Source organism: Phaseolus vulgaris, chromosome 8, assembly GCF_000499845.2.
Source record: "Phaseolus vulgaris cultivar G19833 chromosome 8, P. vulgaris v2.0, whole genome shotgun sequence".
NCBI lineage: Eukaryota > Viridiplantae > Streptophyta > Magnoliopsida > Fabales > Fabaceae > Phaseolus > Phaseolus vulgaris.
The window spans coordinates 32693271-32714063 of NC_023752.2; the positions used below are offsets into that span (position 1 = coordinate 32693271).

General features: G+C 45.0%; 2 protein-coding genes across 5 annotated transcripts; one reads left to right on the top strand and one right to left on the bottom strand.

The window, feature by feature from the left end:
- Window positions 1-8710: 8710 nt before the first annotated feature.
- LOC137824964 (uncharacterized) lies at window positions 8711-9442 on the top strand. Its single transcript, XM_068630634.1, has one exon. The coding sequence runs from the start codon at window positions 8711-8713 to the stop codon at window positions 9440-9442; it is 732 nt and encodes a 243-aa protein (XP_068486735.1).
- Window positions 9443-18544: 9102 nt separating this feature from the next.
- On the bottom strand, window positions 18545-20327 carry LOC137826657 (protein POLYCHOME-like). 4 transcript variants are annotated; one of them, XR_011083565.1, is made up of 3 exons: window positions 19924-20282; window positions 19456-19518; window positions 18545-19003 (listed from the first exon to the last, which is right to left on the bottom strand). XR_011083565.1 is itself a non-coding variant. In XM_068632724.1 (3 exons), the coding sequence occupies exons 1-3, from the start codon at window positions 20250-20252 to the stop codon at window positions 18965-18967; spliced, it is 408 nt and encodes a 135-aa protein (XP_068488825.1). In that variant the 5' UTR covers window positions 20253-20327; the 3' UTR covers window positions 18545-18964. The 4 variants fall into 4 exon arrangements, 2 of the variants coding, with proteins under 2 accessions (XP_068488825.1, XP_068488826.1); XR_011083566.1 differs by having other exon boundaries at window positions 19456-19526; window positions 19947-20126; XM_068632724.1 differs by having other exon boundaries at window positions 19947-20327.
- Window positions 20328-20793: the final 466 nt, after the last annotated feature.

Consider the following 20793-nt stretch of genomic DNA (forward strand, 5'->3'; position numbering starts at 1 on the left):
TATTTGTTTCCTTGATTCTTTTCTCTATAATTCAGCATTGATTTTCATTATACCTTCAAAGTTTGCGAAAATCCCTCTTTAACAATTCACCCCCCCCCTTCTCGTTTAAGGTCATATATTCTAACAAAAGTTTGGGTCCCATAGGATTTTTCCCCTTGAACTCCCTGCCTCGCACTCTTGGACGCTGTTGAACTCTAGATGACCTTCAGAGTGAGCAACGCCAAGGTAGGGAGTTCGACCATCAAAATGGGAGTGCTCGGTAGTGGGAGTGGTTGCTCTCTCTCTCTCTTAAAGACCAACCCGAAGGTGGTCTCTTCATCTTGATCGGTTGGAGTTGGGGCAACAATTACGAGAGATATGCTTTGTTTGAGGGGTTCACCGGGCAAGAGGGTCGCTGTCCTTATCCTCTTTACCCTTGCTTCACACTCTTTCTTACTTATGCGAGACAACATACTTTCTGCAATAAAGACAAGTGAAAAATATTTCTAAGTGCTTTATGTGCCTTTTCATTTCAATTTTTGAGTCTCTTAGCTTATTATCAGATCATTAGTAAGCTTTTTAGCATTAGGTTTCACAATTGTCTTGCTGTTTTGTTCAATTTCTTTTAACTCCTTAGGTTTCTATTTTTGCTGACAGTTGCTTTAAAATTTCACTAGATTGAAAAATTTGTTCTGAACATTGACGTGGTGCAATTTCTTGAAAATGTATATTTGAACACTTCAAGTTGTATAAAATATTGTGTTAAAAAGGCATATCCTAATTCAAAATAGAGAAAACTATGATAATTTGAAAAATTTAGGATGTCAGTGCTGAAGTTTTTTAACTAAGCTCCACAGTTGCTCTCTGGAAAACAATTTATTGTGATTAATCTAATGTTGTTTTTGGTCCAATGGTTTTGCAACTGTGTCCATTGACATCTTAGATAGTGTTGATAAAAATGTTAGCCTCAAATTACAAATGAAAGAATTTACATAAATTCTGGAAGCCTCGCTACCAGCGCTACTCTAGTCTTATTTTGGTTTTTAATTCATTCTAGTGTTATTCCTAGAGTTCCTTTTGTTGTGCTAACTCTCTTTTGTGCCTTAATTGCTTGATTGTCACAATTTCTTGCATCTCTTTCCATCTTGTTACTGTTTTACTCTTATTTAAGTTTAGTTATTCAAATTGTGTTTTATTGCTTTGTAATTTTTGCCCTCTTGGAAGTAATACTATTTGGTGGAAGAACACTTTGGTTTGAAGAAGAGATACACCATCTCTTGTTTAGAATCTCTAGGCAAAGTTTACGTTATAAACAATCACCTAAGGAGACACATCAAGTACATTTGCAAGCGAGGAAGAGAGAAAACACAAAAAGAGTAAAGGTGCAAACACTAAAAGCGTCAAACACCAAAAAAGTTGTTTTTTATATTCTCATTGTTGTATTTTCTTGAATTTCAACTTATACTCTTCAAATAGTTCAATAATAATAATGCGTGTAGATGGTGAGTGTTTTCAAAGGTCCATAGGTGCCAATGAGCCTCACCCAGGGTAGTATAGTCTTAGTCTTGTCAATGAGTGTGTCTTAAGAAGTCCACATGTACTTCTAAGTCTCACTTAGGACACATTAGCATAGATTTACTATTTTTCAGTAACATTTAGTGTCTTGTAGGTTCTTTTATTTTATTTTCATTTTTTTTAAGAAAATGTAATTTGGTTTCCAGTAAGGAAGACTAGTGAAAGCTAACTATTAGAACTATTTTTAGGAAAAATTTAGTACTTATAATCCTAGTGACTCACCTCTCTTTTTTGGGAGTGAACTTGGAAACACTTTGACCTTTCGACCTTCTTGAAAACTTATCTTTTCAAAACCAAATAAAAGAATAAATAAAATGAGTGACGATTCCCATAAGTCTTGTGTTAATAAGTCTAGTGTACAAGGTAGTCTTAGAATAGAAGAAGGTGAAAACCTCCGAGAAGAAATTAAAAATACAAAAAAAGAAATATCTGAGTTAAAGGATATGTTTTCTAAATATTTAATTATCAATGAAAAACCTAAAAGTAGAGATGTGGAGGGACATAGTAGGAGAAGAGACAAATTTTCAAACACCCCCTCCCATAGTGAGGGAATACATAGTACCCATCATAGCACGAACTACTATAAAAAACCTCTTAGACAACATAGGTCAAGATCACACCATAATTATAATAAATAAATCAAGGTTGACCTTCCTCCCTTTCATGGTAAATAAAATGTAGAAGACTATTTAGATTGGGAGATGAAGGTAGAACAACTTTTTGAGTTCCATCAAGTGGATCAAGAAAGACGAGTGTCATTGGCTACACGTAGCTTTCAAGGACCATCCATGTATTGGCGGACTTCATTAATTAAAAACCTTACATTAAATAATAACCCTAAAATAAGATATTGGAACGAATTTAGGATTGTCCTAAGGAAATGCCACATGCCCTCATATTATGATAGGGAGTTAATGTATAAACTCCAAAGGCTCCAACAAGGTGATATGATTGTGGAAGATTATAGACAAAAAATGGAGCTACTTATATTGAGGGTATAAATAAAAGAAGAAATTAGGATAATCATGGCAAGGTTCTAAAGTGACCTAAATTACGAGATTAGGGATAGGGTTGAACTAGTACATTTTATTGATCTTAATAACTTAGTTCAACTTTGTGTTAGGCTACAACAATTAAAGAGAAGACCTAGACGAGAATACCCTAATACAACCTATCTTATGCAAGATCTTAAGAGAGAGGGTTGGATACAAACCGACAGATGAATAAGGACACAACAAGCACTTCTCAAAATACAAAGTCAGACCCCACCAAGCCTCGAGAAAGAATCAACAAAAGAAGAAGAAGCTATAAACCAGAATACCAGAAGTTCTTCGTTTTGGTCTTCTTAAAAAATAGAATATATTTGTAAATAATTTGGACTCACTTTAGGGGTCCAAATAGCAAAGATAGGCTAGAAAAGGTGTCCTTAGCATAATACGAGTTGTAATTATCATTTTAGCTTGTTCCTAGCCCTTTAGGAAGGCATTTTCACCTATTTTCTAGATGGACAAGCCTAGGGTGTGAGTTTGACTTCGTCAAACCCTAAGGCTGCCCTTTTTTGCCCTTTTCCCATCCTACCCTTCTTGTTTGTTTTCGAAGGCTCCTTCACCTATAAATAGGAGGCCTACCTATTATATTTTACAAGTTGAATTTGAATGAAGTAAAGAAACTCTGCACAAATTGTGTGAGCTCTCAGTGAGGCTTATGTCCTCTTAGGTTTGAGGTCTTATCTTGAGTGATTGGGAAGCTCTCAAGTGGCGGAAAACACACTCATCTTGGAGCATATCACCCTCCAAGTGGTGTGACATTTCTCACCCACCATCATAAGTTTTCTCATTCCATTTCTCCATTCCATTTTATGTGTTTGTCTCTTTAGTTTCTATTCTTTGTTGCTCTTGGGTTTCACTCATAATCATGAGTATGTTGCATCATTTGGGAGGCCATGACCACCATTGATGTTAACCTTGTGCCCATTTTCAATTCCGAAATTGCATATCATCCTCACCATATCTTGTTTTTCATCTTTGCCTCTGTGAAGTGAACCTTCACACTTACTTAACCACTTGGTTAAGTTCGTGTCCAGTGGGAATCTTCCTTAGGTCCTCACCATTAATTGTTAAAATCCTAATCTTAAGTAAAAATGTCACCATAAATGAAAATATCTAAAATCAACTCACATCAGGGTTACCCTTCCAAATATAAACCGGAAGGGCCACAAGAAGACAAGAGGGATAAAGATAAATTAAAATAAAAAGAAAGATTTAATAGAGAACCCCCTGATGAAGCTTGCAATAGACATATCCAATGTTTCAAGTGTCTAGAATGAAGGCCCAAAACTTTTTGATCCAAGAAAAACTACACGAAATGTTTTTTCAAAATTGTTTTAAAACTTAATGAATTTGTTAAGAGGATTTTAGTTAGTTGATTGATACGTAAGTATGTTAAAATGTTCTTAATTGAAGTCTTTATGGATTGAAGTAAATATTTTAACTTATTGATTTATTGAATCAATTGGTTAAAATCACTTAAGAACTTTTGAAGTTAAGGAAAATATTTTTATCAAAAGTAACCTTTTTTGTGAAACTTAAATTTTTTTTTTGCAAAGGAAGGTTGATTTTGAAAGCTTGAGTTAAATTCAATGTTTTCAGTTTAATTAAATTCAACAAATTATTTCGAAATTTTAATATGTTAAAATTGACAATTTCAATTTTAAATCAAAACTATTTTTATAGTTTAAATATGGTTTTCAGAAAAGTTTAAGATATAAAAAAACATATAGATTTTCATACTTCTAGGGGCAAGAAAATATTTTTACGTAGCCCTTGAACCTTGTAGAAAACGTTTTATCCTTAGGGTTTAGGGTTTAGCCTTCTTGGATCATCTTGTATTGGAGAAGACTGATTTATGAGTTTTACTATAATCTGAAAGCTTTTGCTACATAAACTCAGGTGTCTTTAATTTTAATTAAAAAACTCTAAGTGTTATGTTGTACAAAATTAGATAAGGTGTCTAAGTTTCATAGTAGATCTTGTTGTGTGTTTAGAAAAAGCTCTTGTAGGGTTCAAGAGGTTTTTTCTTGATTTTCATGATTTGTATTAATCTTTGTTTTTAGTGAATTCTTCGCTGGTGTGGCTAGGAACTAAATGTAGCTCTTAGAAATAGTAAACCAATATAAAATTTTGAGTGTTATTTTTTTTCTCTTTTTCTTTACTTTTTGCATTTAGATTTCTAGTAATACTTATTGAACATCCGATAATTTAACTGGTTGATTAATTGATCTGGAAAAATTTAACTATTTTAACTTTTATGATTTCTACTGATTAACTACCTTATAAATTTTTTGTTCAATATTCTAATTTGTTGTTCAATATTCTAATCAATTGATTTTGTAGAAATATTATTATAACTTAGATCTTTTGTGAAAAAAATTGAAAGTTTAGATCACCCTTAACTCAGCTGAAGTTTCTAACATTTTGTTCACTTATAATAGATAATGGTTTTTGTTGTAACTATTGTAATTCTAGGTTGGTCAATAAATTTGCCTTAAACACTAAACACCATCCCAAACCTTATAAACTCGAGTGGATAAGTAATAATAGTGGGTTCATAGTTAGACAACAAGTGAATGTACCAATTTCCATGGGAAAATACAATGAACATGTGTTATGTAATATTATTCTTATGGATGTTGGACACATCATTCTGGGAAGGCCATGGCATTTTGATCATAATAATATTCATGATGGCCAAATCAATAAAATAACCTTCACTCACCAAGGAAGTAACATAATTTTAACTCCTCTCACACCCAACAAGTTAAAAATGATGAAATTAAATTAAAATTTAAACTAGAAAAAGAAAACAAAGAAGAAAATAAACATCACAGGGAATCTAAAGTACAAACCTCGAACAAGGTATGCATGATTATTCTTTCTTCCCTTGATCATGGTAATAAGTTAACATTCCAGAAACTTCACAAAGATTCTTTAGATCTATGGGACCACAAACAAACTTCGAAAGACGACCCTGATTGTTTTCAAAATAAATTTCATCACCATAAAAACATTATTTTTACTGTCTTTTGGTCTTATATATGTGCAATGATACTTCTTTCTTGTCTTATGCAGATGTATTCATGACCCTGGCAAATAAAACATTTTCATCAAATCAATAAAGGTGGTCAGACCCTCACGTTTTTTTTGTAGATATCGAGAGAAATCCTTTTAAAAGGAAGGGTCTGATGCAATCATATTGGCCATCAAGAATTAGAAATAAGAAGACTCGGGAGAGGAGATACACTAAGAGGATATAACTTCATTTCAATAAAGATTTATCTTCCAAAGTCTTGTAAATAAATGTATAAAATAGAATAAAACCTCTGGACTGGTAGTCTAGGCTATATTAGTGTAGATTTATTTTTTAGACTTTGTATTTGAGTCAAACAGTGTATAAAATCTAACCCTATGAGAGGAGACTCATTCCCACCCTTGGAAACCTAACTTGGGTGCTAAGGTAGGGTTAGGAGTGACTTCTCTCCAAGTTAGGATATTTACCCTAGCTTGCAGTGCAAGCTACTCTCCCCTATGTCTTTTACCACCTTTGGCTTAAGGTTAGCTTAGGGTTAGAGTTTAGTAGCTTTTGGGATGTAAGCTACCTCTCCCTGTAAATAAGGCACTTATGTACATTCATTTGCAGCTTTGAATATAATTGTTGAAATGCTGCTAAATTATGCACAACTTTCTACTTGTTCTTAGCTCCCTCTAGGTTATTCTTTCTATAGAACTGGTCTAGAAACACCTTCAAGAGTTGACCTAACCTCTTGAGCTAGAAGAGTTGGCATAATCTCTCTTCCTTTCATCAAATCGTTCCACTTCCTCCATCTTCATCGATTGATTCACACTTTTGCAAGCTTTATTATCAATCCTTCAAGGTTTCAACCATTGGAGTCAAGGAGGATTGCATAAAGAGGGAGTCTGGGTGAATATGTTGGTGGTTTTTCTTCTTTTTTGGATGTTCTTCACTTTACGTTGAACTCATGGGTGTTATCTTGGTAAGCATGTTAAAGAGGCAGACTATAGGCATTTGCGGCTGGAAGTGATTATATCTTGGTTTGTCAAGTTTTTCTTCTTAGCAGCTTGATCTTGGTCTATCAAAACTCGTTGGAATAAATTTTTGATATTTTATAATGTTTTTGAGTTTAAAGTGTTACATATTTTAAGAAAAGTAATCATTGTGTTGATAAAGTAATTGATTAATAAATATGAGTTAATTTTAGAATAATAATATGCCCTCTAATCTTTTTATGGACTTTTTTCATATTGATCTCTAACGTGAGTGATATCTAGCATGAATTTATAAAAAAAAAGTTTATATAATGATTAATTTTATAAATATAAAAGAATCAATTGCTTTTGTTACCTAATCTATTATTACAAAAGACATATAATATATATTAAAAACGTATCTCTTTCCATGTGAATTTATTTCTTTATTTTTAATATACATATTGTACCGGTATTGGGCGAGGCTGGGACCCACCTGGTTGCTCGATGCTCCAGTCAACCCGACCGAGACCTTTGGAGACTTGGCCGAGAGACCGAGAGGCCAAGACCTTTGGAGACTTGGCCGAGCGACCGAGAGGCCGAGACTTTTGAAGACTTGGCCGAGAGACCGAGAGGCCGAGACCTTTGAAGACTTGGCCGAGAGACCGAGAGGCCGAGACCTTTGAAGACTTGGCCGAGAGACCGAGAGGCCAAGACCTTTGGAGACTTGGCTGAGCGATCGAGATGCCGAGACCTTTGAAGACTTGGCCGAGAGACCGAGAGGCCGAGACCTTTGAAGACTTGGCCGAGAGGCCGAGACCTTTGAAGACTTGGCCGAGAGGCCGAGACCTTAGAAGACTTAACTGAGACGGCCGAAGACCACAGGTATTTGGCCGATGGCCGACCCTCACCATGGGAATTTGGCCGATGGCCGAACCCCATTACAATTAACGCTCAAACCGAGATCAGTGAAGCTAATCCATCATCAAGAACTAGGTAATGCAACCCTAAGCGGTATCCACCTCGATAAACGGGCCCAACAAGGTAGGCCCATTAGAATAATATAAATAGCACACATTCCAAGGAGTAAGGTATGTCATTTATTACTGTTCACCTACCTGAGAGCTGACCACCCACTTTACTGACTTAAGCGTCGGAGTGCCTTCGCAGGTACCCCCACCATCCGGTGTTCACCCGACGACCGAGTGCCGAGTGTCGAAGGATAAGCAGGAGGACGAGAAGAATCCCAGTTCATCACCCAGCCACCTGCCCGACCGAAGGAAGGAGAAGAAGACTTCAATAGTTCTCTAGGTCCCATCTCCCTAGCAGGAACAATTGGCGCCCACCGTGGGGCCGAGGGAAACTAGCTGAAGGAAAAAAGTAGATGGTTTCAACAAGAAGCATGGAAAGAATGACTGAAGCCGACCAAACAATGCAGCTGCTGTCTCTCCAGAGGGAGATGGCCGAGATGCGAAGAAAGGCCAAGGAGGCCGCTCAGAAAAATGAGCAAGAGCTGCAAGTTCTCCTCAGGGAGAACGAAGATATGAGAAAGAAGCTGGGGGAGGGAGGACCCTCTGTCATACCGGCGAACGTGGTCGGCAAGTCCTACACCTCTCCCCCCAACCCGGATGTGGCCGAGGGGACGAGAGGCCGACCCCCTCCCCGCGAGACTGAGATGGGCGACGAGTCGTGCCTAATCAGGTCCACCCGGACGACCCTGACAGCCGACCCGAACCGCCGACATCCCTTTACAAACAACATCATCGAAGTCCCACTTCCTGAGAGGTGGAAGGGTTTCAACCGAGACCGATACGACGGGTCGACCGACCCGGACGAGCATATGGACGCCTACACCACCCATATGAGTCTCTACACCTCGGACGACGTCGTCTTGTGCCGAGTGTTCCCCCCCATCCTTGAAGGGTGCAGCCCTTAGTTGGTTCACCACGCTCTCACCCAACTCCATCGACAGCTTTACCACGCTCGTCGCAAAGTTCGAAACGCAGTTCGCGACCAGCCGGCCGCACCATCTGACCTCCATCGCTCTGGTAGGCATCCGCCAAGAGAAGGGAGAGTCGCTGAGAACCTTCGTGGATAGGTTCAGTAAAGTGGCGATGAGCATCCGGAATCTGAGTCCGGACGTCGCCATGCACCACATGCTGACGGCCCTGCGTCCGAGGCCCTTTGCCGACAACCTGTGCATGCAGCCGGCCGACAGCCTGGACGAGCTGAGAAAGAGAGCTGCTAAGTACATGCAGCTGGAAGAGCTAAGAGAATTCTGTAACCAGGCCCGTGCCGAGGCCGGTGGGGAGAAAAACAAGGAAGAGAAGGATCGTCAGGGGCGGCCGGGTCAAAGGAACGACCGACGCCGGGAAAATCGAGACCAACCGATCCGGTTCTCAAGGTATACACCCCTGACGACCGAGCGGGGGAGGATTCTGGACGAAGCCCTCAACGCTGAGCTGATCCCTCCCCCAAGGAAGGTGGCCAGCCCAAATAACGCCGACCGGAGGAAGCAGTGTCGGTACCACCAAAACACCGGACACTCAACCGACGAGTGTCAGGCCCTTAAGGATAAGATCGAGGAACTTATCCAGGCTGGGCATCTCCGCCGTTTCGTCAGGAATGGCCGAGACCCACCCGGCCGGGCGGATCCACCCAGGCGGACGAGGTCACCTCAGCGCGACCGAGAAAACCAAAATAACAGAGGCGACCGGCAACCCGCAAGGGCCGATCCCCCTCGAAGAGACGATCCCCCCAGGGAGGTCGATAGGAGAGGTAACCGAGAGGTTATCAACACTATAGCCGGCGGCTTTGCCGGGGGAGGAAACACAAACAACGCCTGAAAGAAGCACCTCCGGGCGGTACACCAGGTAAACGCTGTGGCGTTCCGACCGAGGATGCCACCCATCACGTTCACGGACGAAGACTTTAAAGGTACCGCCAGCTGGACGACCCGATGGTAATAGCGGTCGACATAGACCGATTTACCATACGAAAGACACTTGTGGACCAAGGAAGCTCAGTAGACATCCTCTACTGGAAAACTTTCAAGGCTATGAGGTTAGCCGAGACCGAGATGATGCCATACGACGACCACGTGGTAGGATTCTCGGGCGAGAGGGTGGGTACCAAGGGTTATATCGAGATGTACACCACCTTCGGAGAAGGGAAGAGCACCAGGACCATCAAAATCCGATACCTGGTCATTGACGCCAACACTTCCTACAACATCCTCCTCGGCCGACCATCCATCAACCGGCTGATGGCCATAGTATCAACCCCTCACCTCGCAATGAAGTTCCCCTCAAGAACATGGGACATTCTCACGGTCCACGTAGACCAGAAAGAAGCGCGACAGTGCTACGCCGAGAGCCTCCGGGTGGAACCTTTAAGGGCCGACACCTCTCCCCTTAGAGTAAGGAAGTCCTCCCGAAAAGACCGCTCCCCCAGGAAGGACCGACCGAGGGAAATCAAGCCAACCGTGGCGTTGGTGGACCTCGATCCCCGGGCGACCGAAGACAGACTGGAGGCGAGAGAAGAGCTAAGGAGAGTCCCCCTCCTCGACGAAGAACACAGCACGGCTGTAGGAACAGCCTTGGCAGCGGCCGAGGCCGAGATCATGCATGCCGCACTAAAAAAGAATATCGACATGTTCGCTTGGACGCCGGCCGACATGCCGGGTGTGAGCCCCGATGTCATCACCCATCGGTTGTCAATATTCAAGGAAGCCCGCCCGATCTCCCAAAAGAAGAGGGACTTGGGCAACGAAAAATATCTCGCGGTGAAGGAGGAAGCCGGCAAGCTCCTGTCGACCGGATTCATAAGGGAGGCCCGATACACGACATGGCTGGCCAACGTCGTCATGGTCACCAAGCCTAACGGTAACTGGAGGATGTGCGTCGACTACATAAACATCAACAGCGCATGTCCGAAGGACACCTACCCCCTCCTGAACATTGACCGCCTGGTGGATGGGGCGGCCGACCTCAAAATTATGAGCTTCCTGGACGCTTACTCTGGCTATAACCAGATAAGCATGCATCCGAGGGACAAGGAGAAGACGACCTTCATGACGGCCGACGCCAACTACTACTACGAGGTCATGCCGTTCGGCCTCAAGAACGCAGGGGCGACCTACCAGCGTCTCATGGACAAAGTTTTCAAGGGTCTGATAGGCCAGGCGGTAGAAGTCTATGTGGACGACATAGTCGTGAAGTCCGACTCGTTCGAGCAACATCTGAAGGATCTGGACGAGGTCTTCAGGGCTCTAAGGGGAGTCAACATGAAACTCAACCCCGAGAAATGTACTTTCGGGGTGGAGGGAGGAAAGTTCCTAAGCTTCATGCTCACCCACCGAGGGATAGAGGCCAACCCCGACAAATGTCAGGCCATACTCAACATGAGAAGTCCGAACACCGTGAAGGAGGTACAACAACTCCTTGGGCGGTTGGCCGTCCTCTCTCGATTTGTCCCCCGCCTGGCCGAGAGGACGAGGCCGATCGTCCAGTTGCTCCAAAAGGGCAAAAAATTCGTCTGGGACGACCAATGTGAGGAAATATTCAAACAATTCAAGGGGTTCCTCACATCCCCGGCCGTCATCCAGAAGCCGAGGCCCGACAACCCAATCCTGTTATATGTAGCAGTCTCGGAAGAAGCAGTCAGCGCTGCCCTAGTGCAGGAAGCCGAGGGCGAGGAGCGACCCGTATACTTTGTCAGCCGAACCCTCCACTCGGCCGAGACCCGATATCAGATGATTGAGAAGGTGGCTCTCGCACTCGTCCTCACGGCAAGGCGGATGCGCCCCTACTTCCAAAATCACTCCATAACTGTAAGAACCGACTACCCTATTTTCAAAATTTTATCTAAACCGGACCTTGCAGGGAGGATGATAGGATGGTCGGTCGAACTCTCCGAGTTCGACATACGCTATGAGCCGAGGGGCGCCATCAAGTCTCAATGCTTGGCCGACTTCTCGGTCGAGCTGACACCGCTACCCACCCTCTCGGGCGGGTGGACTCTCTACGGCTCCTCAAATAAAACAGGCTGTGGAGTGGGAGTCGTCCTAGAGGGGCCGGGCGACCTCTTCTTGGAACAAGCCTTCGAGTTTGGATTCCGGGCGACCAACAACCAGGCCGAGTACGAAGCCTTGCTGGCCAGGCTGAACCTAGCCTACGACATGGGAGCGCGCGAGGTTACATGCAAAAGCGACTCCAGGTGATGGTCGGCCAAGTCAATGGAGATTTCGAGGTTAAAGAGCCTTTGCTGCAGCGGTACTACCACGCAGCCAAAAACAGTATCGCCCGCTTCAGCAAAGCACCCTTGCAACACATACCGAGGGAGGACAACAAAAGGGCCGACATCCTATCCAAGCTCTCGGTCACAAAAAAGAAGAGCCATCAGAGGTTAGTCATACAAATATGGCTGAGACACCCTAGTGTGACGGAGGCCGAGGCCGAGTGTCTAGCTATAAAAGAGGAAGAGGCCGAGGTCGACAACTAGATGACACCCGTCATCCAATACCTAACGGATGGCACATGCAAGGCCGACCAAGAGAAGGCGATGAAGCAACAATGCACCCGGTACACCATGATCAACGAAGATTTGTACCGGAGAGGCTACTCGACCCCCTTGCTAAAATGCATCACCAATAAAAGGGCCGAGTACGTTCTGGCCGAGATCCATGAGGGAATCTGCGGAAATCACGCTGGGGCGAGGACGATGGCCGCCAAGGTCTTGAGAGCCGGCTACTACTGGCCGACCATACAGGGCGACTGTGCTGAATTCGTGAAGAAATGCGCCAAGTGCCAAGAGTTCGGCCCCCTCCACCACACCAGGCCGGAAGAACTGCACAGCATCATCTCCCCGTGGCCGTTCGCCATGTGGGGGATGGACATTATCGGTCCATTCTCCCCAGGGAAGGGGCAGACCAAGTTCCTCCTGGTGGGAGTCGACTACTTCACAAAATGGATCGAGGCCGAACCCCTCACCTCCATCTCGTCGAAGAATGTACAAAACTTCGTATGGAGGAGCATTGTCTGCCGATTCGGCGTCCCACACACAATAGTAACTGACAATGGCCGACAGTTCACTGACCGAGGCCTACAGTCCTTCTATGACGACCTGGGCATCAAGTCCATCACGGCCTCGGTGGAACACCCACAAACCAATGGGCAGGCCGAGGCCGCCAACAAGGTCATACTCAACGAGCTGAAGAAGCGACTGGGCAAAGCAAAGGGCCGATGGACCGAGGAACTGATCGAGGTACTTTGGGCGTACAGATGCACCCCCCAAACTACCACACAGGAAACACCCTACAGCCTGACGTACGGGACCGAGGCCATGATCCCAGTTGAGGTGGCCGAGCCCACCATACGACGACAAATGTTCGATCTCACCCTAAACGAGGAAAGCCTAGCGGTCAACCTCGACCTGATAAGTGAGCTCGGTGACAAAAGCAAGATTCGGGAGGCTGCCTGCAAAGCCCGGGCGTCCAGACGGTACAACACCAAAGTCCGGCCGAGAGGTTTCCAGAAGGGTGATCTCGTCTGGAGAATGCGCAGCGATGCAAGAAAAAATGAAGGGAAATTCTCATCCAACTGGGAGGGGCCTTTCCGAGTCCGAGAAGTCGCACAAGGAGGAGCCTATCATCTAGAATGGCTTTCAGGAAAAATTGTACCGAGGACGTGGAATGCCACGCACCTCAAGTTCTATTACAGCTAAAATCAATAAAATCACGCACTCTTTCCTCACCCAACCAGGGAGGTTTTAACGAGGCGTTTTCATCAAAAGTATTGGAAATATTCTACCGAACAAGCAATGGCCGACCGCCACCTACACTTGCTCGATTAACATCGCAAGTGTCGGCCGACCACCCACCAAACTTACTCGATGACATTGCAAGTATTGGCCGAACGCCCGCTTGCTCGATTAACATCGCAACTGCCGGCCGACCGACTGCCCGCTTGCTCGATTAACATCGCAAGTGTCGGCCGATCGCCAACCAAACTTGCTCGATTAACATCGCAAGTATTGGCCGAACGCCCGCTTGCTCGATTAACATCGCAAGTGTCGGCCGACCGACTGCCCGCTTGCTCGATTAACATCGCAAGTGTCGGCCGATCGCCAACCAAACTTGCTCGATTAACATCGCAAGTATTGGTCGAACGCCCGCTTGCTCGATTAACATCGCAAGTGTCGGCCGATCGCCAACCAAACTTGCTCGATTAACATCGCAAGTATTGGCCGAACGCCCACTTGCTTGATTAACATCGCAAGTGCCGGCCGAACGCTCACCAAATTTGCTCGATTAACATCGCAAGTGTCGGCCGATCGCCAACCAAACTTGCTCGATTAACATCGCAAGTATTGGCCGAACGCCCGCTTGCTCGATTAACATCGCAAGTGTCGGCCGACCGACTGCCCGCTTGCTCGATTAACATCGCAAGTGTCGGCCGATCGCCAACCAAACTTGCTCGATTAACATCGCAAGTATTGGTCGAACGCCCGCTTGCTCGATTAACATCGCAAGTGTCGGCCGATCGCCAACCAAACTTGCTCAATTAACATCGCAAGTATTGGCCGAACGCCCACTTGCTTGATTAACATCGCAAGTGCCGGCCGAACGCTCACCAAATTTGCTCGATTAACATCGCAATTAATGGCCGACCGCCCGTTTTCACCTCGATTAAAAATCAAAATAAAATGGCCGACCGACCATTCTTGTCTAAATGAAAATCACGAACAAATGGCCGATCGCCCACATTTTACTTGCTCGAATTCAACATTCGCAATTAGTGGCCGATCGCCCATATTTTACTTGCCCGAATTCAACATTCGCAATTAGTGGCCGATCGCCCATATTTTACTTGCTCGAGTTTAACGCTCGCAATTAATGGCAGATCGCCCAAATATTACTTGCTCAAATTTCGACGTTCGCAGTTATGGCCGATCGCCCATATTTTACTTGCTCGAGTTTAACGCTCGCAATTAATGGTCGATCGCCCATATATTACTTGCTCGAATTTCGACGTTCGCAGTTATGGCCGGTCGCCCATATTTTACTTGCTCGAGTTTAACGCTCGCAATTAATGGCCGATCGCCCATATATTACTTGCTCGAATTTATGGCCGACCGCCCGAATCAATGGAAGACCGTTTATATAACTTGGTAAATCTTATGAAAGTCATTGCAAAATGAAAACTGAACGATATATTAGAATATGGGCATTACATCAAAAAACAAAACAAGGAGGCGACACTCCGGCCTCAGAGAATGCTAAAACAAAGAAAAGGCCACAACCCGGCCAAAGGCACGCCTAATCTTGAATCTCAACACATTCACCCTCTTCGATCCCGGTCTCGGCCTCTCCACCCTGAGCTTCGGCCTTCCCCGCCTCGGTCCCGGCCGGCTCATTCTCTTGGGCGACCAGCGCAGCCACCTCAGAACTTGGTACCAACCGACCCTGGTAAACCTCATAATCCATGTCAAAGTTACCAGAGGCTGGCGGCCCCCCATAAAGCACGTGGGCTTGGCGCACCGCTCGGTCGAAGCATTGCTTGAGCAACTCCTCCGACTCCTCATAATTTTGGTCGAGCTCAGCCTCGACCTGCTCCTTTGTGGTTTGGAGGGCGGCCAACTCAGCGGCCGAGGATGAGAGCTTCTCCTCGGCCGTCTTCTTAACCTCGACGACTTCAGCCGCCGCCCTTAGAGCCTCCTCCTTGGCCGAAGCCAAAAGCCGCCTCGCCTCAGCAGCATCCTTCGCGGCGAGCTCCCTTCCGGCAGCCTCCCGGGCAACGCTGGCCGAGAGGTCGTCATTAGCAGCCAAAGACCGCTTCAAATTCTCACGAGCCTCGGCCAACTCCTGCTCCAACCGAGAAATTTCCTCGGCATGCCAGTCGTGGCCTTCAACCCCGTGCTCAACGAGGACGATCGACCGGCACATAAGTTCTAGGCCGCTCCTCACCAAGTCAATTGGGGCGACCGACCGGAGCGACTCCCGAGTCCCCTCGGGGAGAGCCACGCGAACTCTGCGCATGAACCTGTGATTCCCCCCAAGAAGATCCAGGGCCGAGGACGAAGGCCGTTGGCAGCCAGCCTGATGCCCGGACGCTTGCTCCACGCGCCGGGGGGACAGAGGGACCGCCTCGGCAGCCTCACGACAAGGAGGCGGTGTCGGCAGAGAGCCGGGGGAACGGTGGGTGGTAGCAATGTTGCCTCCATCCCTCGGCCTCTTCTTGGACTTATGGGAGGGACCAGCCTCGCCCCTTCCAGCGCCATGGGCGGTCGCAGGAATAACGTCAATACTTTGGCGCCCCTTTCGAGCAGCCGCCCTTTCCCGATACTTGTCAAGGACGCTGACGCCTGCCGGCTTCTCTTGAACCATCGTAGCTGCAAACCAAAAAACATAAGTTAGAACAACGGCAGTAAAAACACCGACCGACACAACAAAGGATGAGCCCCCATACCCCTAATGGCCGCCCAACGCGCTGTCTCGGTATATGCACCAATCAACGATCGGCAAGGAAGCTTCCTTGGGAGTGCATCGAAGAAGGAGAGAATCTCCACCTCCTCCTCACCCTCCGTCGGCCTCGGCCAAGACTTAAAATCCTTAGGCTTGGAAGTCCAATACAGGGGGAACCGAGGCCGACCTGCTCGGTCAAAGAAAAAGGCCGTCGCCTCAGGTCGAATGACGACCTTGACGAACCTTTCTTTAAACCTCTTGTACGAGATCGCGAAAGGGTCGAACAAGACATGCCCTGGCCGACCGGCCAAAGAGAGCCAAGAGGCAAGGCGACCGGGATGAGAGCCGTAATAGCAAAGAAAAGAAGAGGGGGTTGGGCGAAGTCGCATGACGTCACACAACAAGCGAAATGCCTGAAGGGACGCCCATGTATTTGGGTGTACTTGGGTGGGGGCCACGTTGAGTGCCCGAAGGACGCCCATTGTGAACTTATCAAAGGGGAGGGATACATGAAGGTCGGAAAAGAAACAAGCATACATATAAAAGAAAGGAGGACCGGCACCAGCCCGATCCATACACACCCGCTCGATCGGCCCACAAGGCAGGATCCTGAAGTAGTCTGGATCCCTGGAATCGTCAGAACCCTCGCCCGCTTTCAACACCGGGTACTTACTTAGCCAAAAACTTGGCCACAGACTTCTCGGTGTCATAAGTGGACGAGAACTCAACAACCCTAGGATCCACCCAACTAAAATCCGCAAGTGGGACGGCCGTCGGGGGTGATCCCGGCTGGTCGCCAACGCTGGCGGGGGGAGACTCTGGCTAGGCAACCACGATGGTAAGGGGGGAATCCGATCGGTCAACAGCGTTAACCGGGTCGTCCCCCTAACCACCTCTACCATGGGTGGCACCTCAGCCACCCCAACCGATAAAGAATCGGTGGCAGATGAAGAGGTTGATGAAGATGTTGACAAAGAAGTTGACGAAGTGGAAGAAAGCCCGAGGGCAGGAAAAGGACGACCGAGAGGGGGGGAGGAATGACCGGACGAGGGAGACGTTGACCGAGACACATTTGACATCACTAACCTTTGTGAGAAAAGAAAGGGAATACGAAGGCAAAGCTTGGTAAAAAGGCCGAACGGTCACTCGGTTCTCAGAGCAGTGGGCGATGGGAGGCTCGGCTATCTAGTAAACTAACTCAGAAAATGCAAGGTGTCGACACTGTTGAAGACCCCTATTTATAGGGCCCATGGGCCTCGGAATTCGAAGCGTCGAATCGATCTCAACCGTTAGATCTTTTTAGATTCAACGGTTCACAATACTTCCCGCCCGAAAAACCCCTCATTAATGCCAATCATATCACGTCACCAAAGGTCACGTCACGCCGCCCAAGTCACATCACACCTCGAGAAGTGGAATACCCGCACGACCAAGGGAGACCGACCGACTCCCATTATTTAAGACTCATCGGACATAACTTTACGCATCTGCCCTTGAGCCTGGGTGCAAGTGTACCGGTACTGGGCGAGGCTGGGACCCACCTGGCTGCCCGATGCCCCAGTCAACCCGACCGAGACCTTTGGAGACTTGGCCGAGAGACCGAGAGGCCAAGACCTTTGGAGACTTGGCCGAGCGACCGAGAGGCCGAGACCTTTGAAGACTTGGCCGAGAGACCGAGAGGCCGAGACCTTTGAAGACTTGGCCGAGAGACCGAGAGGCCGAGAGACCGAGAGGCCGAGACCTTTGAAGACTTGGCCGAGAGACCAAGAGGCCAAGACCTTTGGAGACTTGGCCGAGCGACCGAGAGGCCGAGACCTTTGAAGACTTGGCCGAGAGACCGAGAGGCCGAGACCTTTGAAGACTTGGCCGAGAGACCGAGAGGCCAACACCTTTGGAGACTTGGCCGAGAGGCCGAGACCTTAGAAGACTTAACTGAGACGGCCGAAGACCACATGTATTTGGCCGATGGCCGACCCTTACCATGGGAATTTGGCCGATGGCCGAACCCCATTACAATTAACGTTCAAAGCGAGATCAGTGAAGCTAATCCATCTTCAAGAACTAGGTAATGCAACCCTAAGCGGTATCCACCTTGATAAACGGGCCCAACAAGGTAGGCCCATTAGAATAATATAAATAGCACGCATTCCAAGGAGTAAGGTATGTCATTTATTACTGTTCACCTACCTGAGAGCTGACCACCCACTTTACTGACTTGAGCGTCGGAGTGCCTTCGCAGGTACCCCACCATCCGGTGTTCACCCGACGACCGAGTGCCGAGTGTCGAAGGATAAGTAGGAGGACGAGAAGAATCCCAGTTCATCACCCAGCCACCTGCCCGACCGAAGGAAGGAGAAGAAGACTTCAATAGTTCTCTAGGTTCCATCTCCCTAGCAGGAACGCGCGCGCGCACACATATATATATATATATATATATTTATAAATATTAATAAATATATGCAAAACCAGCCATATCTGAAAATACTAAGATCGAAGAACATTATCTCATCAATTAGAAAAAAACTTGGAATCTTGTACAATTAAGCCATACAAATTAAACCTTGAAATCTATTAAAATACAAAATATGAGTGCTATTCTCCAAACAATTACTTAGTATTGTGAAAAGCAGCTTGGATGATAATATGTGAGTAGCATTGAATCCATAGCTTAGTGAATCCCTTAGAGATATGGATTTTCATGGCTAGATAACCCCATAGCTTCAGCCTACAAGGAACAATGGAAACCAATAAAAGAGAAGAAACAACCAACCACTGGTTGATCTCCCAAGGAACCCCTTTTGCTTGCAGTTAAGCCACTGAGATGGAGAGTGAAAAATGCTTGTTTATTCAACTCTTGATTATTCCACACTTGCTTCTTTCACCTTCCACAAAGCCAATTAAACAGCTACCCAATAAACTTGATCCCCTTATATTTTTCATTCTCCTGAAACAAGCAGAACAGATTAAAAATATGCAAAACGTATAGAAATATACACACCTGAGCAATTGCTGGATTAGATATTTCACAGCAAATTAATCCTGACGATTAGGTCCAGAGTGCAACACAAAACATTATAATACATAAGTACTTTCATAGTTGATAAAGAAGACAAATTGAAGACAAATATTTTGCAATCTGACAGTTGTTCTTTGAAGTCTGGGAAGCCATAGATTCGATGTATTGAGAAACTGTGACATGGAGAAGCAAAACTAGTCCACTACGTGTGAAAATCAGAACACAGACAATCCACCGAAACCAAAACATCAGATTAGGTATTTTCATGATGAATCATGATAAAGACAAGTAATCTTCATTAACCCCATATACAACTAACAACAAATATCATATAAGGTTGACAGAGGTTTCAAATTTTCAAAGACTAATGAAACTCTTACCCGAACACCTTGGGAATATTCATCCGTAACTCTCTGAACCAAGCTTCTCATCCACAACTTGTTCTGTAAACCTGGAGTGTTAACAACTATTGATGGAACTGGAATAGTGCTCCATACATCATAATTCCAATTTAAAATCAATATCAGGCAGAACAACTATAGACATCTTAAGGATACCTATAGTATTAATTACCGAAAAATGATAAAATTCGATATATTAAAATACCAAAAAGCTTAAAAGAATGATGAAAATAAGAAGAGGAATGCATGAAGGTCTGTGATGAATGAGTGGCAAGCAATAACAACGATCCCTGTAACACGAGAAATCGTTAAGCATAACCCCATTCCAAAACCATCAAAGAATGACTGAAAAACACAAGAGGGCTTATCTAGAATGCATGCAAGATCGTGTACGATGGAGCTTCAAGTAGAAGAGAGAAAGGGTATGCAAAATGGGTCTTTCATCACCTCATGGACATCAAAATACGTACTCGGTTTGCCCTCTCTGCCTCCTTGGCACTGGCGGTGTTCTTCAGTATCTCCAACTGTTGAAGCACCTGCTCTTCTACTTTATCGATAGAATTCAGAAGCTTCTTCCGTCGATCTGATTCCCCTTCCGGTAGATTGGAAAAGTCGAACACAATCTTGGGCACTTTGCCACCAGCGGGTGTGACTTCCCGAACCTTAACTCCAACAGACTTGGGAGGAGAAGGAAACAGTTCTCGGAAGACAGAAGAAGGTGAAAGAGAACTGAACATTATTTGGTTCTTAAAACCAGATTGAGATGAAGCAGACATTGTTGTTTCGATGTTGGTCTCCAAACAAACGATTCAGACAGACAAAGAAAGCAAGATTAAGAGATGGAAAGAAAATCAAGTAATTTGGCAATAGTGCCAAACGTATTATTATATACTGTTTTCACTTTTTACCTATTGCTATAATTAATTTTTTGTTTCCGAAAAGAAAATCTAAACAAAGATTACCCTTCTTTATTCTTGCTATATTTAATTCTTCAATGCATTAAAATTTTATGTTTTAATTACTTCAAACTCACGCTACAATTTAAGATAATAATAATTATAAACTAAATTACTTAATTCCATTTATTACTGTTCGATTCAAACAAAATCAGTCACTAACAAAAAAAAAAGGTTATTCTAATTAAATTTAGACCTACTATATAATAACGCAACTACCATATTTTTATAATAAATTATAATTTTAATTCTTCATTTTTCTTAAATTATATATTTATTTATTTTATAATGGGAGTTCTTTTATTAGAAATGTAAGTATGATGTTTTTAAAATCTTATTGGAAATGTAAGTATGATGTTTT